Source organism: Ixodes scapularis, unplaced genomic scaffold (assembly GCF_016920785.2).
Source record: "Ixodes scapularis isolate PalLabHiFi unplaced genomic scaffold, ASM1692078v2 PGA_scaffold5__190_contigs__length_132052651, whole genome shotgun sequence".
Lineage (NCBI taxonomy): Eukaryota > Metazoa > Arthropoda > Arachnida > Ixodida > Ixodidae > Ixodes > Ixodes scapularis.
This window is the reverse complement of record NW_024609880.1, coordinates 72306905-72331743: the sequence shown is the minus strand read 5'-3', so window position 1 is coordinate 72331743 and position 24839 is coordinate 72306905. Positions and strand designations below refer to the sequence as shown.

The following is a 24839-nucleotide window of genomic DNA, read 5'->3' as shown; positions in this document are numbered from 1 at the left end:
CAGGTGAAAACACATTGTGAAATACCTTGATTGTTTATTTCATATACACATTATCTTATTTTCATAAAGAGTCTAATTGCATTTATTGAGACATGAATTCCTTCGAGGCGGCTCTGAGAAGTGGATAGGGCTCTCCGCACTTTCCGGAAATGTCGTCCGTGTCGAGTGACATGATGGCGACGCCACCGAGGTTCTTGGATTTTGCAAAAACAGCCTAGAAAGAATAATATAATAAGCATATTTTTCTCACCAAAAGGAAATGAAGCAAGAATTATTAATTTTACGTACCTTTTCTTTCACGCTTTCAGCATCTTCAAAACTGACCCAGCTCTTGTTGTCTGTAGCATACGATTCCTTGAGGTCCGTGTTGTAGTTAACGGTCCACTTCTTCGCTCTCATGAATTCGCAGACCTGAAAAGATTCGACATAATTTAAAAATTAAGCCCCAGTGGCGACACGCGCAAATTAATTGAATGTTATTTTTCTATGTGATTCTAGCAATACTTCTGTGCTTTACAAAAGTTTATGCAGAGATCGAACACGGCCGCTAGAATGCTCTAAAGGCATGCTTTTTTGTCGCTCATTAATACTTTCCGCTTTTAGTAAACTATCGCAGATAAATGATTTATCTTATGCTTTGTAGCATTGCTTTTTTTATGTTGTCCTTGCCATCTTAGAGTAACTGTTGTTGAAATATTTTTTTTTATTATTCACTTACGCTGCACTACCCTCAAACCGAGGTCGCACTGGTCGTAAATGGTGGGACCCAGAAGTAACTGGAACTAATTTCTCGAGGGTAGGGTGTTGGTAGTACCAGTTTCCGCCGCTAGAAAAAGTAGCGGCACCCTCTTCGAGTCACTTTCCCGACCGTAATCATCTTCTAAAGTTCTAGCGGCATGTGGATCTATTTCCCGTATTTTGCAATGTCTCATTTGAATTACCTTCCACATTAACAAAACGAGTTCCTTTTATTACTTTTTCCATACGGGCAAACAGAAACATGTTACTCGGGGTGAGGTCCGTTGAATCAGGGGGGGGGGGGGGGGGTGTTGAAGATGCGGTGTCATGTTATTTTTGCTAATATATTGTTGCACTAATAGGGCAGCATGTACTGGGGCATTGTGGTGATGGAACCACCACTCCTACATTTCCTCAAATCTGGGTGTTTCTGCCATACCGAGTTACGCAGGCGTCAAAAAATTCCCAGGTAAAACACCTGAGTAACAGTTTCACCAGAAGGAACAAACTTGGAGTGAACAATACCCGAATGTTTCAATGTTTTCGTCAGTTGACGACGTGGAGGGTGCCCCTGAACGAGGTTGGACGTCGATCAATAATTTACAAACCTTGAACCGAGAAACCACTCGTAGACCTGAGATTTCTTAATCTTCCTTGTAAGCTGTCTCAAGTATTACAAAAGTTTCCTCCGCCGTTTTTCATAAAATAAAACAATATCACGGCCGCACGCTGTTTCATCAATCATACATTTTAAAAAAAGGAATGATTTTAAAGCGTTTGGAACAAAAATCACAACGTGTCGCTAGAACTTTAGTAGACAACGCCGGTAGGAAAATTGATTCGGAAGGCAAATTACTAATTACAAATGCAGCGCTAAACTTAGCGGAAAACTTTCTTCGCTAAATTTAGCGAAAAAAGTTCTCAGCTAAATTTAGCGGAAAAAGTTCGGCGCTAAATTTAAAGGGCAATTTATTCTGCTATATTTAGTGGGAAATTTGGCGAAACTCTCCCGCTAAATGGGAGGGGTCATGGAGAGGAGGAGGGAAGGGTATGGAGGAAGGGCATACCCTCACTCCGTATCCTCTCCTCCTCCCCCTCAAGAGCTGCGCTCTAATTCGGAATTACAGAGGACTGTCAACGTCTTTCACCTTTTAGGCCATTCTTAGCATCGGCGTTGTTCTTGGAGTTTCAGAACTATAAATTTCTGACGTTCTTTCACGACGATATGTGCGACAGTTTCTAAAAAACGGAGTATTGCAAAAAGCTCAGCCCCCGTACTGTGTTATGGCATCAGCATAAACAAACATGGCGGCGCCCATGGAAGAGAGAGACACTGGTCTTATGGCTAAATATTTTCTTTCATTGCCAGTGGGTAGGAGACTTTGGTCAAGCAACATTTTGACGTAGAACTACGTCTTCCTCTGCGCTTGGAAGGGGGTGCAAAGTTGCGAGTCGAGATCACGAAAACTTGGTCACAGAAGTGACGTCACTTCCGTGGCTTCAGGTAACGTTGGGTCCCGCAACGTTAATTTTTCCTCTAAATTTATCAGGGAAACTAAATTTGTAAGTGAGTTCGGTCAAGCAGCATTTTGACGTAGAGCAACATGTGTCTACGCGCTTTGAAGGGGGTGCGAAATTGCGCTTCGATATCACGAAAACTTGGCCACGCAAGTGAAGTCACTTCCGTACCGTCAAGTAACGTCGGGTCACGCGACGTCAATTTTTTTTTCTAAATTTAGCGGGAAACTAAATTTGTAGGTAAATTTGGTCAAGCAACATTTTGACGTAGAGCTACATCTTTCTCCGCGCTTGGAAAGGGCTGCAAAGTTGCGCTTCGATAGTACGAAACTTGGTCAAAGAAGTAACGCAACTTTCGTGCCGCCAGCTGGTAACGTTGGATCACGTGACGTCAATTTTCCCTCTAAATTTAGCAGGGAAACAAAATTTGTAGGTGAATTTGGTCAAAGTACATTTGGACGTATAGCTACATCTTTCTCCGCGCTTGGAAGGGGCTGCAAAGTTGCGCTTCGATAGTACGAAACTTGGTCACAGAAGTAACGCCACTTTCGTGCCGCCAGGTAACGTTGGGTCACGTGACGTTAATTTTTCCTCTAAATTTAGCAGGGAAACAAAATTTGTAGGTGAATTTAAGTACATTTGGACGTATAGCTACATCTTTCTCCGCGCTTGGAAAGGGCTGCAAAGCTGCGCTTCGATAGTACGAAACTTGGTCACAGAAGTAACTCCACTTTCGTGCCGTCAGGTAACGTTGGGTCACGTGACGTCAATTTTCTCTCTAAATTTAGCAGGGAAGCAAAATTTGTAGGTGAATTTGGTTAAAGTACATTTGGACGTATAGCTACATCTTTCTCCGCGCTTGGAAAGGGCTGCAAAGTTGCGCTTCGATAATACAAAACTTTGTCACAGAAGTAACGTCACTTTCGTGCCGTCAGGTAAAGTTGGGTCACGTGACGTCAATTTTCTCTCTAAATGTAGCGGGAAAACTAATCTTTAGGTGGATTCGGTGAAGCAACATTTTGACGTAGAACTACGTCTTTCTCCGCGCTTGGAAGGAGGTGGAAAGTTGCGCTTCGATATAAAAAAAGTCTTGGTCACGCAAGTGACGTCTCTTCCGTGCCGTCAGGTAACGTTGAGTCACATGACGTCAATTTTCTCTCTAAATTTAGCAGGGAAGCAAAATTTGTAGGTGAATTTGGTCAAAGTACATTTGGACGTAGAGCTACATCTTTCTCCGCGCTTGGAAGGGGCTGCAAAGTTGCGCTTCGATAGTACGAAACTTGGTCACAGAACTAACGTCACTTTCGTGCCGTCAGGTAAAGTTGGGTCACGTGACGTCAATTTTCCCTCTAAATTTAGCGGGAAAACTAAATCTTTAGGTGAATTCGGTGAAGCAACATTTTGACGTAGAACTACGTCTTTCTCCGCGCTTGGAAGAAGGTGGAAAGTTGCGCTTCGATATAAAAAAAAAAAAAGTCTTGGTCACGCAAGTGACGTCTCTTCCGTGCCGTCAGGTAACGTTGGGTCACGTGACGTCAATTTTCTCTCTAAATTTAGCAGGGAAGCAAAATTTGTAGGTGAATTCGGTCAAAGTGCATTTGGACGTATAGCTACATCTTTCTCCGCACTTAAAAGGGGCTGCAAAGTTGCGCTTCGATAGTACGAAACTTGGTCACAGAAGTAACGTCACTCTCGTGCCGTCAGGTAACGTTGGGTCACGTGACGTCAATTTTTCCTCTAAATTTAGCGGGGAGAACAAAATCTTTAGGTGAATTCGGTGAAGCAACATTTTGACGTAGAACTACGTCTTTCTCCGCGCTTGGAAGGAGGTGGAAAGTTGCGCTTCGATATAAAAAAAAAGTCTTGGTCACGCAAGTGACGTCTCTTCCGTGCCGTCAGGTAACGTCGGGTCACGTGACGTCAATTTTTCCTCTAAATTTAGCAGGGAAACTAAATTTGTAGGTGAATTTGGTCAAGCAACATTATGAGGTAGAGCTACATCTTTCTCCACGGAACTTGGTCACGGAAGTGACGTCACTTTCGTGCCGTCAGGTAATGTTGGGTCACGTGACATCAATTTTCCTTCTAAATATAGCGGGAAAACTAAATTTGTAGGTGAACTTGGTCAAGCAACATTTTGACGTAGAAGTTAGAACTACGTCTTTCTCCACGCTTGGAAGGTGGTGCAAAGTTGCACTTCGATATCAAAAAACCTGGTCACGCAAGGGACGTTTCTTCCGAGCCGTCAGGTAACGTTGGGTCACGTGACGTCAATTTTTCCTCTAAATTTAGCAGGGAAACTAAATTTGTAGGTGAATTTGGTCAAGCAATATTTTGACGTAGAACTTCGTCTGTCTCCGCGCTTGGAAGGTGGTGCAAAGTTGCGCTTCGATATTACGAAACTTGGTCACGGAAGTGACATCACTTTCGTGCCGTCAGGTAACGTTGGGTCACGTGACGTCAATTTTTCCTCTAAATTTAGCAGGGAAACTAAATTTGTAGGTGAATTTGGTCAAGCCACATTTTGACGTAGAGCAACATCTGTCTCCGCGCTTGGAAGGGGGTGCAAAGTTGCGCTTCGATATTACGAAACTTGGTCACGGAAGTGACATCACTTTCGTGCCGTCAGGTAACGCTGGGTCACGTGACGTCAATTTTTCCTCTAAATTTAGCAGGGAAACTAAATTTGTAGGTGAATTTGGTCAAGCAACATTTTGACGTAGAGCAACATCTGTCTCCGCGCTTGGAAGGGGGTGCAAAGTTGCACTTCGATATTACGAAACTTAGTCACGGAAGTGACATCACTTTCGTGCCGTCAGGTAACGTTGGGTCACGTGACGTCAATTTTTCCTTTAAATTTAGCAGGGAAACTAAATTTGTAGGTGAATTTGGTCAAGCAATATTTTGACGTAGAACTTCGTCCGTCTTCGCGCTTGGAAGGTGGTGCAAAGTTGCGCTTCGAAATCACAAAACTTGGTCACAGAAGTGACGTCACTTCCGTGCCGTCAGGTATACGTCGGGTCTTGTGACACCAATTCCCTCGCCACATTTTGCGGGGAAACTGAATTAGTGTATATATCACGTGGCGTCAGGTCACGTGACATTAAATTTTCCGATAAACTTTTGCGCGGAAAACAAATTGGTGTATATGGGTCAAGTGGCGTCAGGTTACGCGATATTAATATTCCAGTCAAATTTATCAGGAAAACGTGACTGTAGGTCGCGTGACGTCGGGTCACGTGACTTTGCCTCTATCCGAGCCATGGCCATTCACCTCTTGCGCACCCGCCATCGTCATGAGGCACGAGTTCGAGTTCATACCTCCAGCTGCCACAAACAACAGATATGGGATGAGTGGACAAGGCACGGCCTCTCTTATATCACCCCCCCCCCCCCCCCCATCGCACTTTTTGTGCCACTCACACGTAGTTTTACGGGACTTCATGCAGCATACTACGACTAGAAACCGAACAATCTGCTTTTTTTAAGTTTAAGGTTTATGTTTTTGCTGCTTGAGGACTGGATACCGACAACGTAAGAAACTCAGGGCGGGGCGAACCCCGAGCACCTTAGATTTGCTCCGCAGCCGGTCTATAGCGGTATTAGCTGACAAGGACGGCGAAGTACAAATCACGAAGCAAAGAAACATGGACTACATAAGCTCCGCCGTGCCTTTCTTCAGCTCTCCAAGACCATAGCCACTTTAAATCCGTGACATAAACAGAGCGCTCGAACTCGCCTCGTTGTAGCCCAAGGCCCCAGGAGTCTGTGTATACGGTCCCGGCTTTCCGGGCTGTCTGGAGGAGGACCCGAAGTCCGTGTCCTGCGGGTCCTCGAGGGTCCAGGAACGAGCGAGGGTCGTGATACCCAGGACGAGCTTCGTGGAATCCGCACCCAGGTCCAGGAGCGTCTTTACGCTCTCTGCCTGCATCGAAGTCGTTCTTTTAGTTCTCACGGCATGTACATTATACAAAGAACAATCCGCAAACATGGTCCGAGACATGGACATGGCCCTCTCACCTTGGTCTTACAAGGACTGTCTGCAAACGTGTTCGAAAATACGTGTAAAGCAAACATGCTTAGAATATGCTCGAGGTGTGTCCGTAGATATGTCTGTCATCATGTCCGTAGCGAAAACAGTGTCTATTGTACGACGCATGAGCAGTGGTACCGCGGGTTTCAGAGCTCGTGTCATAAGAGCAATCGTAACGTCATAGAAACGAGCGTGACCGTACGGAAGAATATGAGAAGGATTCTCAAGATTCGGATTACGCCTGTCTCCGTCTTCGACTCTAAAGCCGGGGTCCCGCCACTTGTGAACAGATATGTACGCGTCACGTCAAAAGATAAAAGTAACTAAATACCGTCACCGATTCTCATAAGGAACGCGTTACCTGACCTAAATGCAAGGAGTTACTTTTCTCGTTACTTTGACGATCCAATACACAACTGCTTTTGTTTTATGCTTTATTATTTTTGTTTTCTTTTTAAGGAGTCGGTGTACTTAGGCAGTAGCTGCCTCGAGAAGTTTTCTTCAGTTATGTTTCTTCGCTTCATTGAGAATACATCTCCGGCGACGCTGAAGAGTCGTCCTACCGACGCGCTCGAAGGAACGGCAGTGCTGTGCTTCAGGTAGAGCTGGTGAATCTGGAATTCTTCTCTCTCTTTTGTTCTCTCTGCTTCTAAAATTCTACGTTGACAATGTGTTTTGTGCCTTCCCGCGTTGGCAACCTCCAGGTTTACGTTCGGTCTGTACACGATTCTAGAAAGGTCAACCAACGGACCTTTGTCTGTTCGCTGGGTGAAGGACATTCCCAGGTGTAGAGTTCGAGTGATCTCTTCAGCGATAAACATTGATTTACTGTCATTGTGTTTAATAGTTATTTTTAGCTTTGCACATCTGCCTTTGTAGCGATCGACGCATACTTAGGTTGGAATTAAAACGAGGCTGTCTTAACGGTGTTGTACTCGTTACTCATCAAAGATAAGAAAATACAGTTACTCGTTACTTGGCCTTACAAGTAATTAAGTACGTTACTCGTTCCTTTTCTAAAAAAAAGTAACTAAATATGTTACTTGTTACCGATAAAAGTAACGAAGTAGACGTAACTCGTTACTAGTAACGCGTTACGTACATATCTGCCTATACATCATACAAAGGACAGTTTGGATACAGATTCGAACACAAGTCACCACGAGATTCGTGCTTCGAATGCAGCATGGCAACGAGATTCAAGGAGAAACTTGGCATGCGGCATTAGAGGCACGGATATCGCGGTGACCGATGTTTGCAGATTGTTTTTTGTATTATGCATAAACAACGTGACCCCGGCCTGAGAAAAGGGCTGTGCGAGTTCACTTTCCTGCACAACACAACACACCGAATCTCGGTGAACACTTCCAGGATCCCTGCAAATGACGAAGCCCGGAAGACGATTAGACCAGAAAGTGCAATGCGCGCATGGGGCAACTAAAGCGCTGGATAGCGCTTTAGGGACAACGAGCCTGACGTTTCGGTTGAACGCTTGCTTCTGCGCCCATCGTTGTTTTTAGGTTTAACCGTATTCTGAGTTTCCTCGTTCATTGGGACCCTTCTATTTTTAGCCATGATTGGCTACCTCCGTGTCTCATTGTAAGGTAAAATTACAAACATCTTTTAGAGTGTGTACAGCGAGCAAGTTCGTCTACTCCTTGCGTACCTCGTACGTTTGTTTACCCCTCAAATGCACCCACACGCCTTTGTTTCTCCCCGACCTCAACGCTGGACGGCGCGCGCTTGGCTGACTTGTCATCGCGCATTCCCTGTGTGTTCTTCATGTTGCCCTTTGATTGGTATTTTCTTCCTTGCGTTTGTATGCGCCAAAGACACTTTTTAGAACACTTTCTCGCCGTATACCCCATTTCAATATTTACAAGCCCTCAGCGCAGTGTTCGATCTCCTCAGCCCACCACGCGCATGTTCGTCGCCTCGGAATTCGAGCAAATCACAGGCACGAGCACTGAAAATGGAACCTGCCAGGATCCTTTTTTTTTTTCTGTGGCTGGCCCCGCGCATCTAATCATCGTTCCACGACCAATTAGGTTGCAGGATCAGCCGGAAAGGACGTCGAAGGACAAATCACAAAACAAAAGCAAAAGTGTGAACATAATATTTAGCCAGGCCCTGTGTCTCTAAGCTGTCTCAGTGGCTAGAGTGGAGAGGATACTATATCTACGTCCGCAAATTATTGACCCAACTCAACCGTGTGTCGTTATCGGGTTGTTGTCCGAGGTATAAACTCTGCTCGCAGGCTTAGCATTTTCTAAAGCCTGAAGAAAGTAAGTCTCTCAGCGAAGCGTCGACTGCCGCTCAGGCTTCCAAGAGGTTCCTATCTGGAGAGCAACGAAGCATTTTGTCATTGGTATCGCTATCTAACGGGGTCAGTTAATTCAGCTATGCTCTGGCTTTAACCGATGTTCAGTGACAGCTGTCAGAGAGATATAGCCCTTCACTTACCACGCTGGGTGTCTTGTAGTCGTCAGAAACGCCGTAGAGGGGCGCCACCGGACCTGTCTTTCCCGACCAAGGACCCCAGTAGTCGAAGGTAGTGGCTGTCATGAAATCAACGTACCTAGATGACAGAAAAAAAGTATACGTATTAATAGGACATCCGGTGTGCTTCAAAAAAGGATGAAACAATATTGGGTTAGAATATTACTAGCTCTCTATTGCTTAGTGGGGTACAAGATGACGAACACTTTGGCATAAGAAGCCTGCAACTGGATGTTCGCTGTGAAATTGTAAAAATAAAAACGGACATTTTTATTTTCTGAAAAGGTTTTTGCTCGTTCCACACTCCGATGGGCGCGTCACAGCCAAATGTTATTCTATCACTGCCTCACTAATAAGATTGTGCATAACTAGTATTGCATGTTTCGTTGCGTCGAATACACCAAGTAGATTTCCTAGGTTGTTGTCGCTCTTGGATGATGAATACAGTTTTAATGCGAAAGCATTAACTGTCCCATGAAAAGCCTAGCCCCGCTCTCGATGGAGCGCAGTGAAGGAAAAATTTGATGGATTTCGGCTTCGGTCTCATTGGCTGGCCCGCGTCATAGCTTCAAGGAACGAGGCTCTCATTGGCCACTGCGCGTCAGTTTCAACGACCGTCCCCTCATGGCGCTGCCTGTTAGCGCCGCCAGCGCGTCGGTAACACGAAGCGCCTGGCCGCCGAGCGAGGCAGCGGCTCCACGCCCGAGGTAACCGCGGCGAGGAGAGCGCACTCAGCCTTCCACGCAAGTACACCGCAGACGTACTAAGGGATCGGGAGAACAACATGCGTGCTTTCGCATTCACCACTCATAAGAAGTGTTTAAATGTACTTCGAGCCTTTCTAAACTTCTAGTGCTTCACTGCATTGCAGTTGTTTTTATGTTGTCGAGTCTCAAAATTTTGATATATTGTATAAAATAACTTTTTCCCTTTTCTCAAATGCCAGAGCTTTTTTTTTTTTTTTTTTTTTTTTGCTTGTTTTCATTTTGCGCATTTTTTGTAATCGTGTACGGCGCTCATAAATTTACGAAGCTTAGGCGCTTCACAAACGTTAATTTGATTTTGCATTGTAATGCATGCTATTAGTTTTCAAAGCGAGAGCTGACAGGTTCTGTTTTCTGTCCTTACTTTGAGATTTCGGCCAAGTTGTAGCCATCTGTCATGACTGCTTTAATAACGCTGAGCTGCGCTCCCAACGATAGGTCGGCTTTGTCAAAGGCTTCCTTCATTTCCTGCACAGAAACAAAGAGGGAAAAAAAATCGTTGAGCCATGCTGAACATTTTAAAGAAAACACACACAAAAAGTCCAAATGAAACATAAAGGAAAGAAGCAATTTGAAATCTTCATGAAATTCAGCTTGCCCTCCTTTAGTGCGCTTTGAATCGTATGGTGGTCAGCGAACTCTACTGAAGCTTTTTTTTTTTTTTTCCGGCTTCTATTTTAGTACGGGAGACAGTTTTTAGAAGCTTTTTTATAATAGACTGATGTCACTAGCCAGTTTGGTTAATCCACCGCTGCCGCAATGCATCGAGGGAACTTTAGTCCTTCTGCACGTGCGACAACCTCGCAGGAGCTCTGCGCATGAAAGAAAATAAAAAAAAAAAAAAAAAAAAAAAAACCTCTGCGGATGAGAGCACTAGACATCACTAACCGTCTCGGGCACTGCTGGTTGTCACCTGTGAGCTAAAGTTAAAGCGGCGTCAGGCATGCGCACAACGCTCGGTGAGATCGGTGAATTGTAGTCAATAGGAACTTTTGGCACACCGTTAGCGTGTTCGGCGTACCGCACTGCCGGAGCCTTTGAAGCGCGCTTTTAAACGCGCGCCCCGGGATATATCGTGACCGTGCACCCCATGGGGTGCGCGCTTAAAAGCATGCTTCAAAGCACAGGTCGTACGGTACGCGGAACAAGATGACGGTTTGCTTAAAGTCCCCATTGTCAGGGTGAGAACAGCATGGCGCGTCTGTTTAAAATTAACGCCCCGGCCTTCAGCACGCGCACGTTGCCTTCCGTCGTGCTTTGGCTGCGCGTGCACGCTCGAAGCTCACAAGATGCCGAAGCGTTGTGGAAGGTGAGAAGCTCGTGCTGCAGGCGGGTCAACACAAAAAGAGCCCTAAAACGTCCTACACGGGTCTTTATCCGCTTCTCCTCGTTTCTCTTCTTTCCAATTCCTCTTACTCTACCCAGGTTGGGCTGTATATTCAACTGTCGCGCCCCCAGCGCCCAGATTGAGAACTACGCCGATGGGGACAGCAATAGCGTAGTAGATGATTTGCTTGTGTTTCGAAGTAGCGCTCGACCCACGTAGCGAACGTTGGGTCAGCGTTTGGTTGTAGCCCGTGTTTAATCAGTGTAGACAAAAGTTCCTATTGACTCAATACATGAGCGCACGTTGCGCTCATGTATTTTTTACCCCATCTTTCTCGACTGTGGGCGGAGAAAACAACTGGGCGCGAGCAGCGCCGAATTTTCGCCCTATGCACAATCAATCAAAAAAAAGTAAAGAAAAGTACCTTGTGTTGGGTTAACACAAAAATCCGGGGAAAACAAGCTGGACATAGCGCCCTCCATAGTTCTATCTTCTTGACAACATAACTATCGCTAAATTATTCGAGCATCAAGGAGAACACTGGGAAAATGCCATGCGGCACTCTCTCGCCTTCCTTGTGTAAAAAGATTCGAGGTAAATTCGCCAAAAGGAGGCACTGAGGAACGCGCGTGCAACATGCCATTTGTTTTAAGCGCTGTTTATACTCCGACGTTGAGCGCAGTGAACGCAGCGTAGCGCAGAACGCGCGCCCTTCATTGGCCGGTGGCGAGGAACTCGATTTCTGCGACCAATCAGTATCTGTGTTCGCTGCGCTACGCCGCGCCAGTCGACGTTACGTTGGAGTATAAACGTACCTTTAGGCTTTTGCTTCGGAACAGTTATTGCTGCACACGCCAGGGTCGACGTGCAGCGCGTGGAACTACACCCACAGCATGCTCCTTGCGGCTTGGGTAATTTGGAAACTGACTATGCGGAGAGAAACTTAGGGAGAGGAGGAGATGGAAGCGCGCAGCCAACACCACAGCGTCGAGCTCTGATTGGATCGAGTAGTGAGTAGACGGAAAGGCTAGCTGCCCTTGTCTTTACCCACTGTACGAACGCGTTCGGCCTGGAGACACTGCGCGAGGAGCAGACGGCACGCTCGCTCCGATTGGAGCGAGACAGTGGTATAGAAAAAAAGGCATCTAGCCTTTGCGTCTGCCCAATATCCTTCCAACCAGAGCCCGGCGCTCCAACTTCCCCGGGCATTCTTTATCTCCTCCTCTTCCTTAATTCCCCCGCGTACACTTCGTTTCACATTAGGGACTTTTAGCAAACCGTTCCCATGTTCTGCGTACCGCACTATCGAAGCCTTCGAAGCATGCTTTTAAGCGTGCACCCGGGTGATACCGTGACCGCGGGACGCCCGCCTAAAAGGCCCCGGCAGAGCGATACACGGAACAGGGTAACGGTTTGCTAAAAGTCCCTACTCTGACCGCAGTTAACGCTATGATCCGACGAAGCAAGCACACCAATAACTCACACAAAAAAAAAACGCGCAGGATCACGCTGCACTCACTGTGCGTGCTAGGTTCAGGCGGTGAAAGTAAACGCCAAAGGAAGACGAACACCATGACGATACACTCTTGGAGATGCTCGATCGATTCCATCGGATCGTAGCCTTGGTTGCGGTCAAACTTCATGTGAAACAAAGTACAGCATTATTTTTTTTATTTTTTTTTTTTGGCGAGCAGTTGGTTTGTCGTGAAAAATCACCGACCTTGAGCAGCTGCACGAAGTTTTCCTTGTCTTGTGCACCGGGGTCGTTCCAGGAGAGGACCAGACCGTTCAGCTTGTGCGACTTGCAGAACTTGAGCGCGCTTTTCACGAACGTCTTCCGCTCGTCCTCGAAGCCCGCTGCTGTGCTGAACGCAAACCCATGCTTTTGAATTACGGCAGCGAGTACCTTGAGGCCTTCCTTCTTCTTGACTAGATTGGCAAACTGCTTGAGGTTACCTGCGTTGGAGGTATGAAAGCACATAGTCTCCAGTAAAGCTCTTTTCCAGTAAAGCGCTTTTCCACTTATTTTGAGTGTTTCTGCGAAACACTCAAAATAAGGTCATCATGTCCATGTCCTATTTCTGGTACTCGTCGCGGCTACATATCTAAAGGCTCAGGACCCAGTTTTTGTGATCTCTTATGACAATAGAAAGTACTGGCACGCTGACGACATCTATAACGTGGCACTGGAATTGCATTTCCCTATAGCGAAGGTTTTTGCGGTACTTACTAGATTAGACGTACAACTATCTTTTAGAAAAGGTCGTTACAACATCGTCAAACGGTTTTTAAACCGAAAAATGGGGCAGGCGAAAGCGAGGACGGAGTCACAGTAAGAACATGAAATTTCTTGTGCGCGCTGCAGGGGGAGTATGGCCGTTAGGGTACAGAAATGAGCCAAATACAAAACTTACATTTATTTACCCAATAAAAAGTTTACACGCTTAATTTATTTTACAGCTAGTGGAGGTGTTACCGTCTAATCGTGTAATTCTGCTCGCTCCTTATAGAATCGGACACGTTCCGCCGTGGTCAAAGGGGCGAGGATAAGGATTGGGATCCCTCTGTCATGCCTGCCCGGGTCTCTTCGCGCCATTTTTGGACCCTACGTGCAACCGTAAAATTTCTTCAACAAATTACATGGTTGTAAGCCTTGTAACTCCTGATGAGCACCGGTTTGAGTTCCCTGGATTATATGGATCTCACTCTGCCTACTATGGCAGAGTGAGACCCCTCAAAAGCGACCATTCCCGCTCGGATGGACAAGCGTGCTACCGAACTACGCCTCTGTGAACGCCGCGTGTGAAGCTAAATTTAGCTCCGATTGCGTCATGCGTGGCCCAGCAACGGCGCCATCTGCGCACGACACATGCGTGCTTGAGTAAGGCAAATTTGGGGGTTTTGCGTGCCAAACCAACGACGGGCATTTGGCACGCCCCAGCGGAGGACTGAGGATTAATTTGAACCATCTGGGGATCTTTTGACGTAGAACCGAAAGCTCGGTTACACGGCGTCTTCTCCGCATTAAGCCTCCGTCAGATTGCGGGCACCTCGGCCGGGATTCGAACCCGCCACGTGGGGATCCGTAGGCCGGCGCTCTCGCCTCGGAGCCTCCGAGGCGGCTGCGTGGTTGCGTAATCACAACGATTCCAAAGGCGCGCGGGTAGTACGGCCACAAAGATATAAGCGACATTGGTGGTACATGTTTCCGTTAGATATGGTTTTAGCAAGCGACCCCCTCCTGACCAATATAAAAGACGCTTCACGTCAATAAAAAGTAAAAGAAATAAGGATGTTCGATAAGATAGGGAATTCACGCAAAATGCAGGTGTTCCCCGCTTATCCGACAGATGGCGCCAGTGTGTTCTCTCGTCTAAAGTCCCTCTATGTTTTTAAAAAATATCCAGGGACGTTACTCTCGTCCAGAGCCGTATATTGGGAGAGTTTGACCAGTTTATGATCTCTCCGCCGTAACGCCCCCCTCCTGAGTGAGCCAATCAGCCCGCGGAGCAGAGTGAGAGGCGTGAGGGCATGCGCGTGAACTCGCGGCTGCTCCCAGCTGTGCGGGAAGGCCACCATTTTCATTCGTTCGTCCGTTGGAATGCATAGAATCGACTTCCAAATTTCGCTTTTTTTTTCCCCCTTTTATTTCGCTGGCTCTGGCAAGAGAATGGTATAATGTTATTCCTTGGTGGGTTAAAAAGCTAATAAATGAACTTTTATTCAGGCGAAAAAGAAGTCGGCCTGTAGCAGACGCCTCGTAGACTCAACAGTGTTCTGCGCCAAACGCGTGTTGCGTCAAAATGTCGGTCGTTTCCTCTTTGCTTCCTCCTTCCTCTGTCGCTCCTTCGGCGCTCTCCCCTTTCCTTCACTTTTCTCATCTCCAGGGCCTTCGTCACCACGCCTAGAGGTTTTAACGCTTAGAGGTTTTAAGGCTTAAGGTCGTAAGCAGTCGTAAGTGTGAAGGCCCGTTCACACTCTTGCAACCGAGTACGACCGAGAGAGACCAGACCGGTTTTTAAGCTTCTTGCGACCTCTTAGGACCGGATGCGCTACAGCGGAGCTGGTCTTAAGAGATCGCAAGAGGCTTAAAAGCCGGTCGGGTCTCTCTCGGTCGTACTCGGTTGCAAGAGTGTGAACAGACCTTGAGAACCATCCTTTAAACATAACTAGGGTTCTATGTTTTCGGTAAATACTGATAAAACCCAAAAATTTACCCCCCTCCCACTGGTTTTATCAGGCGAGGGAAAAAGAAACCGAATTAGAGTTTCCATTTAGTAAGAACAAAAGTTGCACGGGCCGTAATTCTCATACACAGCATCTTTATTATAGTCTTAGGCCGGAGTACAGCTCCCCACTGAACTGACTGCGAGGCTGCTCCTTTGTCCAGTGGCCACAACCCTTATCTCGTTCCTTTCTCTTTATTGGTACCGCGGCTTTTTCTAAGTATTCGGCTCGCACGTATGTTCCCTGAGGGTTAGGAAACCGGTTGCCTGTCTGTGATATTCTGAAACGAAATCTCCAATAAACACCACTATTTGTTAGAAATGAAAATAAAATATATACCAAAAGCACCGACTTTCTGAGAAAAAAAAAGTAAAACCCGAAAAACAACAACGACCCCAATGTCGATGATATACAAGCCCCCCGAACACGAACCCGAAACGTAACCTTTTAACCAACGTAACCCTATTCATTTTGCAATCCCTGACGTCCACCGTAGCTGGCTTTTTTTTATCCGGAGAGAGTTTTGTTTTTTCTTGACCACCCTATTTTTAGCAATTTTGGAAAATCTTTTGCTGAAACACCCGGTATTATACATGTAATCAATGCAACGAGCAATGCGAGTGTGTCGTTGCTTTAATGAACACACAGTTTCAGCAGAAAAAAAAACAAAAGACTGTTCTTTTTCACACAATCGGCGCATGATACCGTCTTCCTTGGCAAAACACACTTAAAGAAGTCAAGAAAACTAATTACTGGGGTTTTGAGTAAAGGACTTTCAAGAGTATGTTATTTGGTTACACTCGGGGACAACTTTCTGGGCAGTGCGGTCAAAGGTGCCAGAGAGCACCTTGAGCGTCGTAAGGGCTATTCACGCGTTCTCCTCCTGTCTTCAAAAAAGACGAAGAAAGGGGCTGGTCTACTAACTTTGTAATGGACCTTTTCCGAGGAGCGTTCTGCGCACGTGCGAGCGCCCGATGCCAAGCGGTGGAAGTCGGCACGTTAATCGAGAAAATTCGGAAAGAGGCTGTGGATCAGCGAGTAGAACACGTGATTGCACGCATACATATAATTGTGTTACACAAAAAAAGAAAGTGGACGGAAAGAAAAACACGACGTTTAGGTGGACGCCACGGATGTCCCCGCGTTGGGCACGCGCCGCAGCTCAGAGAGTAAAGAAACTGGTAGCGTAGCTCCCATAATCAATCGGGTCACGTCCTCGATTTTTAGTTCGTGCAGCCACCGCCTGGTGCCGTCGGTATTTGGAAAAGGTCAATTGGAACCTACCACTGACCTTATCTCACGTTTTTAAACTTAGTGCTGGCAGTTCACTTCGAGCGACATGGGAGTGCACCAACAAATCTGGTTAAAAAATTTGAAACCGAATTCTGCTGCGCCCTTCCGAGATCTTACGGTGCAGAGGATGCGTATACATTGTTAATAGAGTGTTTTAGTAGATCGTTCAGTCACTCCCGCTGTGCTATCCGCTAGCCGCTACGACCTCCGCTATAGACCGACACGCGGAGCGGCTCTGTTTACCAACACCTCCGGACGGCCGCGCAGGCGCGGTAGCTATGTGGGCAAAAGCGACCCGGTTCTCTGTGATTTCGCCATTGCGTTGTGTGGCGTGCGCTCGCTGTTGACGTTGTAGGGACGCTTCTAGCTTTATTTGTGAGTCGTGTTTCCTGGCAACGTGTGTCGTATGCTATGCCCGACTATTTGAGCTCGCTACCCGAGACTGAACGGCGGCGGTATCGAAAGAAACTGTGCGTGGACGGCGTTGCCTACGAGGATCCGTACGCCGTAAACAAGGCCTGCTGGACTTCCGACGTGAAGTTGCTGCCACCGAAGTCGACGGTGCACGTCGTCGTTTATTTAGTTCTTTCGCCCGGTAGTTCACGGCCGACACGGAGCAGGCGTACAAGTCTCTCGAGGCCTACGATTACTTCGAGTCGGTTTCCGCACTGCCGGCGGAATCAGCAGACTGTGGGTCTGCAGAAGTGTATTTATTAATTTAATAAATACACACAGCGTCTTCCAGTCAAGGTATGCTATTTTTCCTACTCTCACGACCACAAGGCATGACAACCAGTAACGCTTTGTCCGTTCTGCAGTCTTGGCGGTAACACGTTACAAGTAACGGCGTTTCCAGGAACGTGTTACTTTTTTCAGTAACGTAGTAACCTACTCGTTACTTTTTCGACACAGTAACGAGTAACGTACTTACGTTACTATTTCAAGTAACGTAGTTACGTTACTCGTTACTACAATTACTCTTCAATTGTTTCCGTGTTTTAGGTGTCAACCCATGTCTTTCTTTGTGTTTTCCCTCGTGAGTATTTAGGTGAAACCGTAAAAAGATATAAAGTAATTTTGTCCAGTTTCTGCATGAACATAATGTTTCTTGATATATGAGCTTATGCATACCTGTATCCTCAAAATCGTAAGACGTGTTACATCATAATTTAAAAGGTAACGCAGAAGTAACGTGCGTTACTTTTTATCGGTGGCGATAACGCGTTCCTTTTATTTTTAGGCAACGTAGCTTAGTAACGCGTACCTTTGATTTGCAAGTAACGAGTAACGTATTTCGTTACTTTTTTTCGGTAACGCCTACAACACTGCCGTTCTGTCGCCGATCCCCTTCTGCTGGGTAGCACGGCGTAGCGAGCCCCCGACGAGCGCTTGGCCGGTGCTTTGTGCGCGAACACCGTGGGAACAAAATCCGGGTGGTCTCGATCAGACCACGGTTTTCCTGCACATAAGCAAGCCTCGGGACAGAGATTGAAATAGAAGCCGCACTTGCTCCAAGAAAGTGCTTGCCGCACAAACGGTCGTTCGCGCGAGGCGACCATAATTTTCGATCCACGGATATTATCCACCTTCTATGCCTTTCAGAGTCTGTTGGGAGCTTGTAGAAGCTCACTCCGCTACTTTTCTTGTACTTTTCAGTGAGATTAACGGCCACACAGCTTCGCGGCATGCTGAAATGCTATGACGCCCATGCGAAACGTGCGCCCTTTTGCCCACACCCCCCGGCTCCGGCGCGATCGCAGCGCCGCCGCAGCGCCGTGACGTCAAGCCCGTGTGTCGGTCTATATGTAGCGTAGCGAAACTACCATTTTAAGTTTTAGTATACGTTCGCAACCCGCTACGGATTACAACGTTACGAGAGCTAACGCAACGCCACTAGCGGCTCTTTCGGACATTAGGGCTCGCGTAAAACAGATTTGAAAAGCAATCCTTCGCAATTGTTTTTATTAACGTCGTTATCTTAAAGGGACCATGAAATGACCTTTTTACTTTTTCCAGATAACTTTTACATTAAACCGTCAATGTTCACTGAATGCCGAACAGGCATCCGTTTTCGTCTCGGTTTATTAACTTTTACACAAAAAATTATTGAAATATCGACTTTTTCATTCTCTCCAACTGACCGCAAAAGAAGCCGTGACGTAGACCGTTTCCGGAACCGGAAGTTCTCTCGGCAGTAGGAGAATGGGAGTGTTAGCGGCAACGAGTTGGGGTGCGCCGGTAGGTTTTACTGCGCTGATGTCACCGACGTATTTCCTGAATCGGCGCCTCTCATCGCCGCATCGCAGCTGAGCGAAATTCAATGAGATATGTTGCGCTACAGCGACAGCATGGGACTAGTCCCATACGCCGGTATGCCTGTTGGGAAGTGCAGCGAGTCTTGTCACCACCCCGTCATTGTTGGCAGAAGGGCCGGCCCGTGTCAGTCGTTTGCAAAGCGACGTAGACGGCGTTTTTCGCGGCCTCGGAGATGCAGGAGCGAGCCGACGTTAAAAAAGATACGTTTGAACTACGAGTGTCAGCAAGAGCCACGTAAATACCTGTTTACACTCGGAGCGGACGCGCGCGCTTGATGGAAGTCTTGTATTCGCGCTGTTGGTAAGCGCTTCGGGACCGTTCTTTTACGATTGCAACTCGATACTGACGCGACACTCCGCAAAGAAAGGTTGGACCGGGGTCGACAGTGACGTGCAGTCTGTCAGAATAAAAATGGCATACCAATAACAAAGTGTACATACCGTGTTACGAAGGCAATCCATACGGCGTTTATTTCAGCTCTATATCACACAAAACAAGAAGATAGAATCGACGAGAGTCCCTTTTCGACGAGTGTTCGTCAACACTGCCTCGGAAAACAAGGGGAAGAGATTGACCTCCTCACCTCTTAATCTAGAATTGAGGTCAGTGATCAAACTATAATACGGGAAGGGTCCACAAGGGTCGCGCGGGCATATTCCATTTAGCACGCTAGCCGGTCGTAGGCAGACGGTCTTGCGACGAAGCAAAGCAGCGCCGAGTCGGAATGCCTGCTAGGCCTATACGCTTCGTCGGAGTCGGTGAATCCAGCGTTCTTGTTCGTCGTGGTCTGTTTTAAGTACTGTTTTCTTGCTGCTTGAAGTCGGCACGCGCGGGAAGAACACGTAGAAAAATAAACGTTCAGTCAGTCAGAGTTTTGAGAGGAAGGAAAACAAAGAAAATAAATGTTCGTCGGTCGCCGTCACCCAAGTAACTGGCGGCCCTGCCCTACTGCGCACGCGCAGTAGTTGCTTTGTTTACCACACGATAGATGGCACTTGGCTCTCAGCATTATCAAATTTGGCAATTTTCGCCACACATCTCTAATTATGCTACAAAATGTGGATCTGAATATTATTTAACAAAACTTTTAGGAAACATTCGCCGGCTATTTATTGTTTACGATCGCGGTGCTGGTGAGGTAGGCTCTTACCCAATAGGCGATGTGGATTCGGCTGACGTGCACCGATTCTGCGTATGCATCGTAGTGAACAGGCGAAGGAAGGAAGGTGCAAAAGAGTCCAGTTTTCTTTTAAAAGTTCTATAGCAAATAATTTTTTTGGGCTCCCTATTTTTGTGTTTTTGTGTTTCTTTTCACACCTTTTACGACGTGCGGTGGATGAAACTCGATTTTAAAATCATTTCATGGTCCCTTTAATAAAATATTGTTTTTTTTTTTTGAATAACGTGCTAATCGTTGCTTCTTTTGTAAGTAGGTGACTATTATGCTTAACTGTCGGCCAAGCTGTCCAAGCCAATCCGATATGAGTCAAGTGCCAAAGCCACCGAGAAAAATCTTCAAAAATAAAGGACAACCACTGTGGCTCATCTGTTGCGTCGTTCACCGAAAATGAAGCGCCACAGAGATCCCTCATATCCGCCTGCTCGCTCCGCTTCCTTAGTCGGTTTTGTCTTCACGACAAAGCGGCCGAGCAGGGGGCTGCACCTTTCGCTCACAACACCAAAAACTGCGAAGCTTTTTTTTTTTTTTTTCTCCTTTCCGTGGCCGCGTTTAGTATGTCCGCCATGAATCGCTACCTGTTGCAGTCGCGGAACGGCTTTGTCGCGGGTACTTCTCGCAGCAGCAAGGTATAATCCACCCCTTAGAACCACGATCGCGAAACGCACAGACCGAGTAGACGCGGCGTGGCGGCCATCTTGAACAGCGTCCCTCGCTGGGTCTCCCTCATCTCACCAAGACTCGTTCTCGCGAGAGCCACGCTAGTACGCCGCGCTACGCCCCTCGCTATTTTCGCCCGCTAGCGCGCCTCCGCTAGCCTCCGCAGCTCCGCAATGTTTCCGCTAGCAGCGCGCATGCGCAGTAGCGTCGTCGCTCTAGCGTATAGCGTAGCGGGAGAGCCAAAACGATCTACTAAAACTCTCTAATGTTTACTTGTCTTCCATTGTAGAGCTTATAAATGACACAGCAGCATTTGATTCGAACCCCGGTGAACTCTCAAACAGGATTCTGTTGTATCTCTGGGTCACGTAATGGGTTCCGACACCGCGCGGATTTACAAGAAAGCCGACAAACGCGCCTTACCATTTCCATGTTGAAAACAGCGCGAATAACACACGGACAATGAGGAGAGAACACACAGGACGAGGCGCTGTCCTGTGTGTTCTCGCCTCCTTGTCCGTCTGTTATTCGCGCTGTTTTTCAATATGGATTCATACCAACTAGCAAAACTTTCGATGCTAGGTAAGTTTTACCATTTCCCCCGTTGACAGCGAGATCGTTCCAAGGGTCGGCAACGACAACTTTGGACCCGTCAATGATGGCTGTGTTGTAGACCATGTGCGTGCACGGCGCAATGTCCAGTTGCTGCGGCGTGCTCTTGCCGTGGCCCTTCCGGTAGAAGGACCAGCTGTTCCAGTAGCAGATGACCTTCTTGTTCTCGGAGGTTTCTGTCAGAAGTACAAGTGCAGGTGTTGTAAGTGGTGGCGCGAACTCTGCATGCCTTACTGCTCTCAACTTACCGGAGAGTGCCACGCAGCAGTGGGTCATCAAGGCTAAAAGCGTCAGCCACTTCATCTTATCTGAAAATCATGAGTAGAGGTTTCATCAAAATGTTTCGATTACCAAGTACACAGATCTTAGGGGAAACAAGAAATGGTATTTTTAAAAGCAGCGACGCAGGAATTCTACAGGGCTAGGTTTACTCTTTGTGAAACTAGTCTCGCGCAAGCATGGTCTTGCCTTACAACCTGCATTGCAGCAATGAAGTGTTTTCAGTATACTGAAGAGTTCGCTGCCATGATTGTTGGTGCAAGAGAGCGGCGGGATTGTATCCAGCTTCCTCGGAGTGCACATCGCCTGTCGTCGTCCCTATGGCTCATGGTTGCACGGAACACCTTTCTTGAGACGTGTTCCTTTAGCGCTAAACGAAGGAAGGCAACTGCTGTGTTTTTTCATCGATGGAACTGTAACAAGGACTCATTACATTTTCTAGTGAATGGCAAATGAGAAGACGCTTTTGGCCGCAATGACAGCGTGTAGTAGAATAAACCAGAATACGACATAATTTACAGGCGAAATGTTCATCACGCGTATTCTTTGTCGTGTCTTAAACCAATGGGTTGTTATAGTGTCATGGGAACTTAACAAGTACAGTTTGTTTCGGACTAAAGTTCGCACCCGGTGCATGTCCCCACACCGTGCATTGTCCGCATCCGGTGCTGAGTGGACACACAAATCTCGGAGCTCACTTAGACAAATGTCTGCTTTCTTAGCCCACAAAGAAGCTCGTATCGTACATAATTACTGACATACTCCGTTATTCACAAAATTCTTCACGTCTTGTCATAATGAACGATCTTGGCAAACGAACTTCCTGTTTAGTTCGTACCTGTAGTTAGTCCGCACCGCGTAAAATTTCTACTTTCAAACATCTAAAACCAGCGGACCAGAGTGCGCAAAATACGGTAGTGCGCTTTCTATGTGGGCGTTATCACTTGGTATAATGCCCGTGCACGGCCGTTATCTGAACCCTCGGCGTATTTGTGCGTAGCGCGGGGAGGATACCTATAATAATAATGATAATAATAATAATAATAATAATAATAATAAACCGCATTTCCACGCATAGTCTGAACCACAAGACAAGGATACATAAAATAACTGACAACACGAAACAAAGTCTAAACTTTTCAATGTTAAGATTGGTCTCACGGTTTAGACTCTGATGTCTCCTAATCAGTTTGCCTGCATAATTTTTCCTCTTGCAATAATAACATATCTGACAAAGCACGTGACAATTTATTGCTGTTTGAGCATGCAACGAGTTTGCGTTTAATCAATGCGCCGTTCCTTATTTTTTTCACCGTTTCATTAAGGGTTTAGTTCAATAGTAGAAAAGCGTATCACTGTACGATCATTTGATGTGGTGAAAGTAACAACGTAGAGGGTGTCCTCAAGCGGCGATTACTTTCTACATAGCCGAATTGTCGAATGCTTAATTTATATCGAACACAATAACATGATTACAAATATAGAATTATCAGGGTTGAAACGAGCTCTCGAGCAAATGGGCAACACAAACACGTACTACACGTTCAAAACCCTCTGTGTTTGTGTTGTTTCTTAAAGAATCACGGACAAGGACTTCGGGACATTGTGTTTTTCTCGTGGAAAATAACGATTTTGAGTTTCATAATGATCTTTTCATTTATGTGCTTGCTATATGATTCCGGGCTATTAGAATCATCGGAATCATTACGATTCTCAGTGATTGTGGGCAGAAATGCAAGATATTGCATAAGTTGCCCGCAAGACCCAATAAATATATATATATATATAGAGAGAGAGAAAGAGAGAGAGAGTTTTTTTTTTTTTTTTTATTCTTACACATTTGTTTAAAAAAAATCGTGAAATTTAGACTAATGCGGTTTGTGCAGCTGGGTTATACGGCCAGGCGGACATTATGTGGGTGGCTAATCTTTGCGATAAGTCGGCTAATTAATTATAATTTGTTAACTAACTTTTTAGTTAGCGGAAGTAGACATATGGTCTTAATTAGCAACTTGTAGAGCATCATCGAAAACCACTAAATCAACCATTTTTAGAATGATATAACGCCGGGGAAGCATTTTATAGCGCTCTGTAAAAACGCTCCATTTGGACGCGTTTCTAGATTTCGGTTTCTTATCGGAGCGCATCACCGCGCCCGCGGTCCTGCTCCCCAGTGGCTGAGACGCGCAACACACGTGCGCCCTACTTCCCTCCATTCTACGCGGGAGGCGAGGAGGTGGCTTCGCGCCGCGACCACCGGGAAGCAGGATCGCGGGCGCGTAGATGCGCTCCGATAAGAAACCAAAATCTAGAAACGCGTCCAAATGGAGCGTTTTTACAGAAGGCTGTAAAATGCTTCCCCGGCGTTAAATCATTCCAAAAATGGTGGATTTAGTGGTTTTCGATGATGCTCTACAAGTTTCTAATTAAGACCATATGTCTATTTCAGCTAATTAAAAATTAAGTAACGAATTTTAATTAATTAGCCGACTTATCGCAAAGGTTAGCCACCCACATAATATCCGCCTGGCCGTATAGCCCACCTGCACGAACCGCACTACTGTAGCTTTCACGTTTTTTTTTTAACAATTGTGTAAGAATAAAAAAAACACCATACATATATATATATATATATATGATGGGCAAAGGAATAAAACGCATGCATTCCTGAGGTTAAAATTAACACAAATTAATGAAGTATTATTACCGTAATTAGCCTTCAGGGGAATGTAAAGACTCTCTCTAATCAATTTTGAAGATGTTTTGCTTCGGTGCGAATGTTTCCGAATCCCCTCAGGAATGCCCGTTATCTTATACTCTTCATTACAGTTAAATCGTATGAATCCGCTAATTCCAAGTCTTCTGAATTGCTCCAACGCGTGCTCCCCTTGGCTTACCTGACGGTGGGATCCGAAAGGGTGAACGAAAGTGTTTCGCTCCGAGTGCGAGAACGCGCTATATATGGAGGCTTTGCTTAAATGTGTCTCGAGGTCAGGCTATATTTTTCATTATCAGGAAAGTGCTGATAGGCCAGCTAACACGGTACCTCAACAATGCAGCAGAACATTTAGTGTGGGAAAGCTCGAGGACTTCTGGGAAGGTCGTGGGCGTTCGTATGAACATAGCAGATGGAGAAGTCCGGATATCTCGAACTTACTGGGTTGGCCGAAGGCCACGTGGTATTGACCCTGTAATGGCCATCTTATCAATCGGAACCTCTATGCGGCCGAGGGTGAAGCTGAACGGCAACCACCGTGCAACCAACGTGCACAAGGGAGCAAGTCGGGCGGAGGTTGAGTCGTCCTTTGGAAACCCTCAAGTGGCGTAAATGCTGGACAAGGAAGTTGAGATAAGCTGTTTGCTCGGACTTAGTTTATCGGCGTCAGTATCGATAAG

At 46.4% G+C, this 24839-nt stretch overlaps 1 protein-coding gene across 2 annotated transcripts; it reads right to left on the bottom strand.

Moving 5' to 3' along the window:
* LOC115324635 (chitinase-3-like protein 1) lies at window positions 1-24598 on the bottom strand. Of its 2 annotated transcripts, XM_029985250.4 has the most exons (9): window positions 24341-24598; window positions 21413-21472; window positions 21146-21340; window positions 12600-12835; window positions 9917-10020; window positions 8753-8867; window positions 5996-6181; window positions 289-411; window positions 1-214 (listed from the first exon to the last, which is right to left on the bottom strand). In XM_029985250.4, the coding sequence occupies exons 2-9, from the start codon at window positions 21465-21467 to the stop codon at window positions 83-85; spliced, it is 1146 nt and encodes a 381-aa protein (XP_029841110.3). In that variant the 5' UTR covers window positions 21468-21472; window positions 24341-24598; the 3' UTR covers window positions 1-82. The 2 variants fall into 2 exon arrangements, with proteins under 2 accessions (XP_029841110.3, XP_042149879.1); XM_042293945.1 differs by having other exon boundaries at window positions 21146-21472; window positions 24341-24492.
* Window positions 24599-24839: the final 241 nt, after the last annotated feature.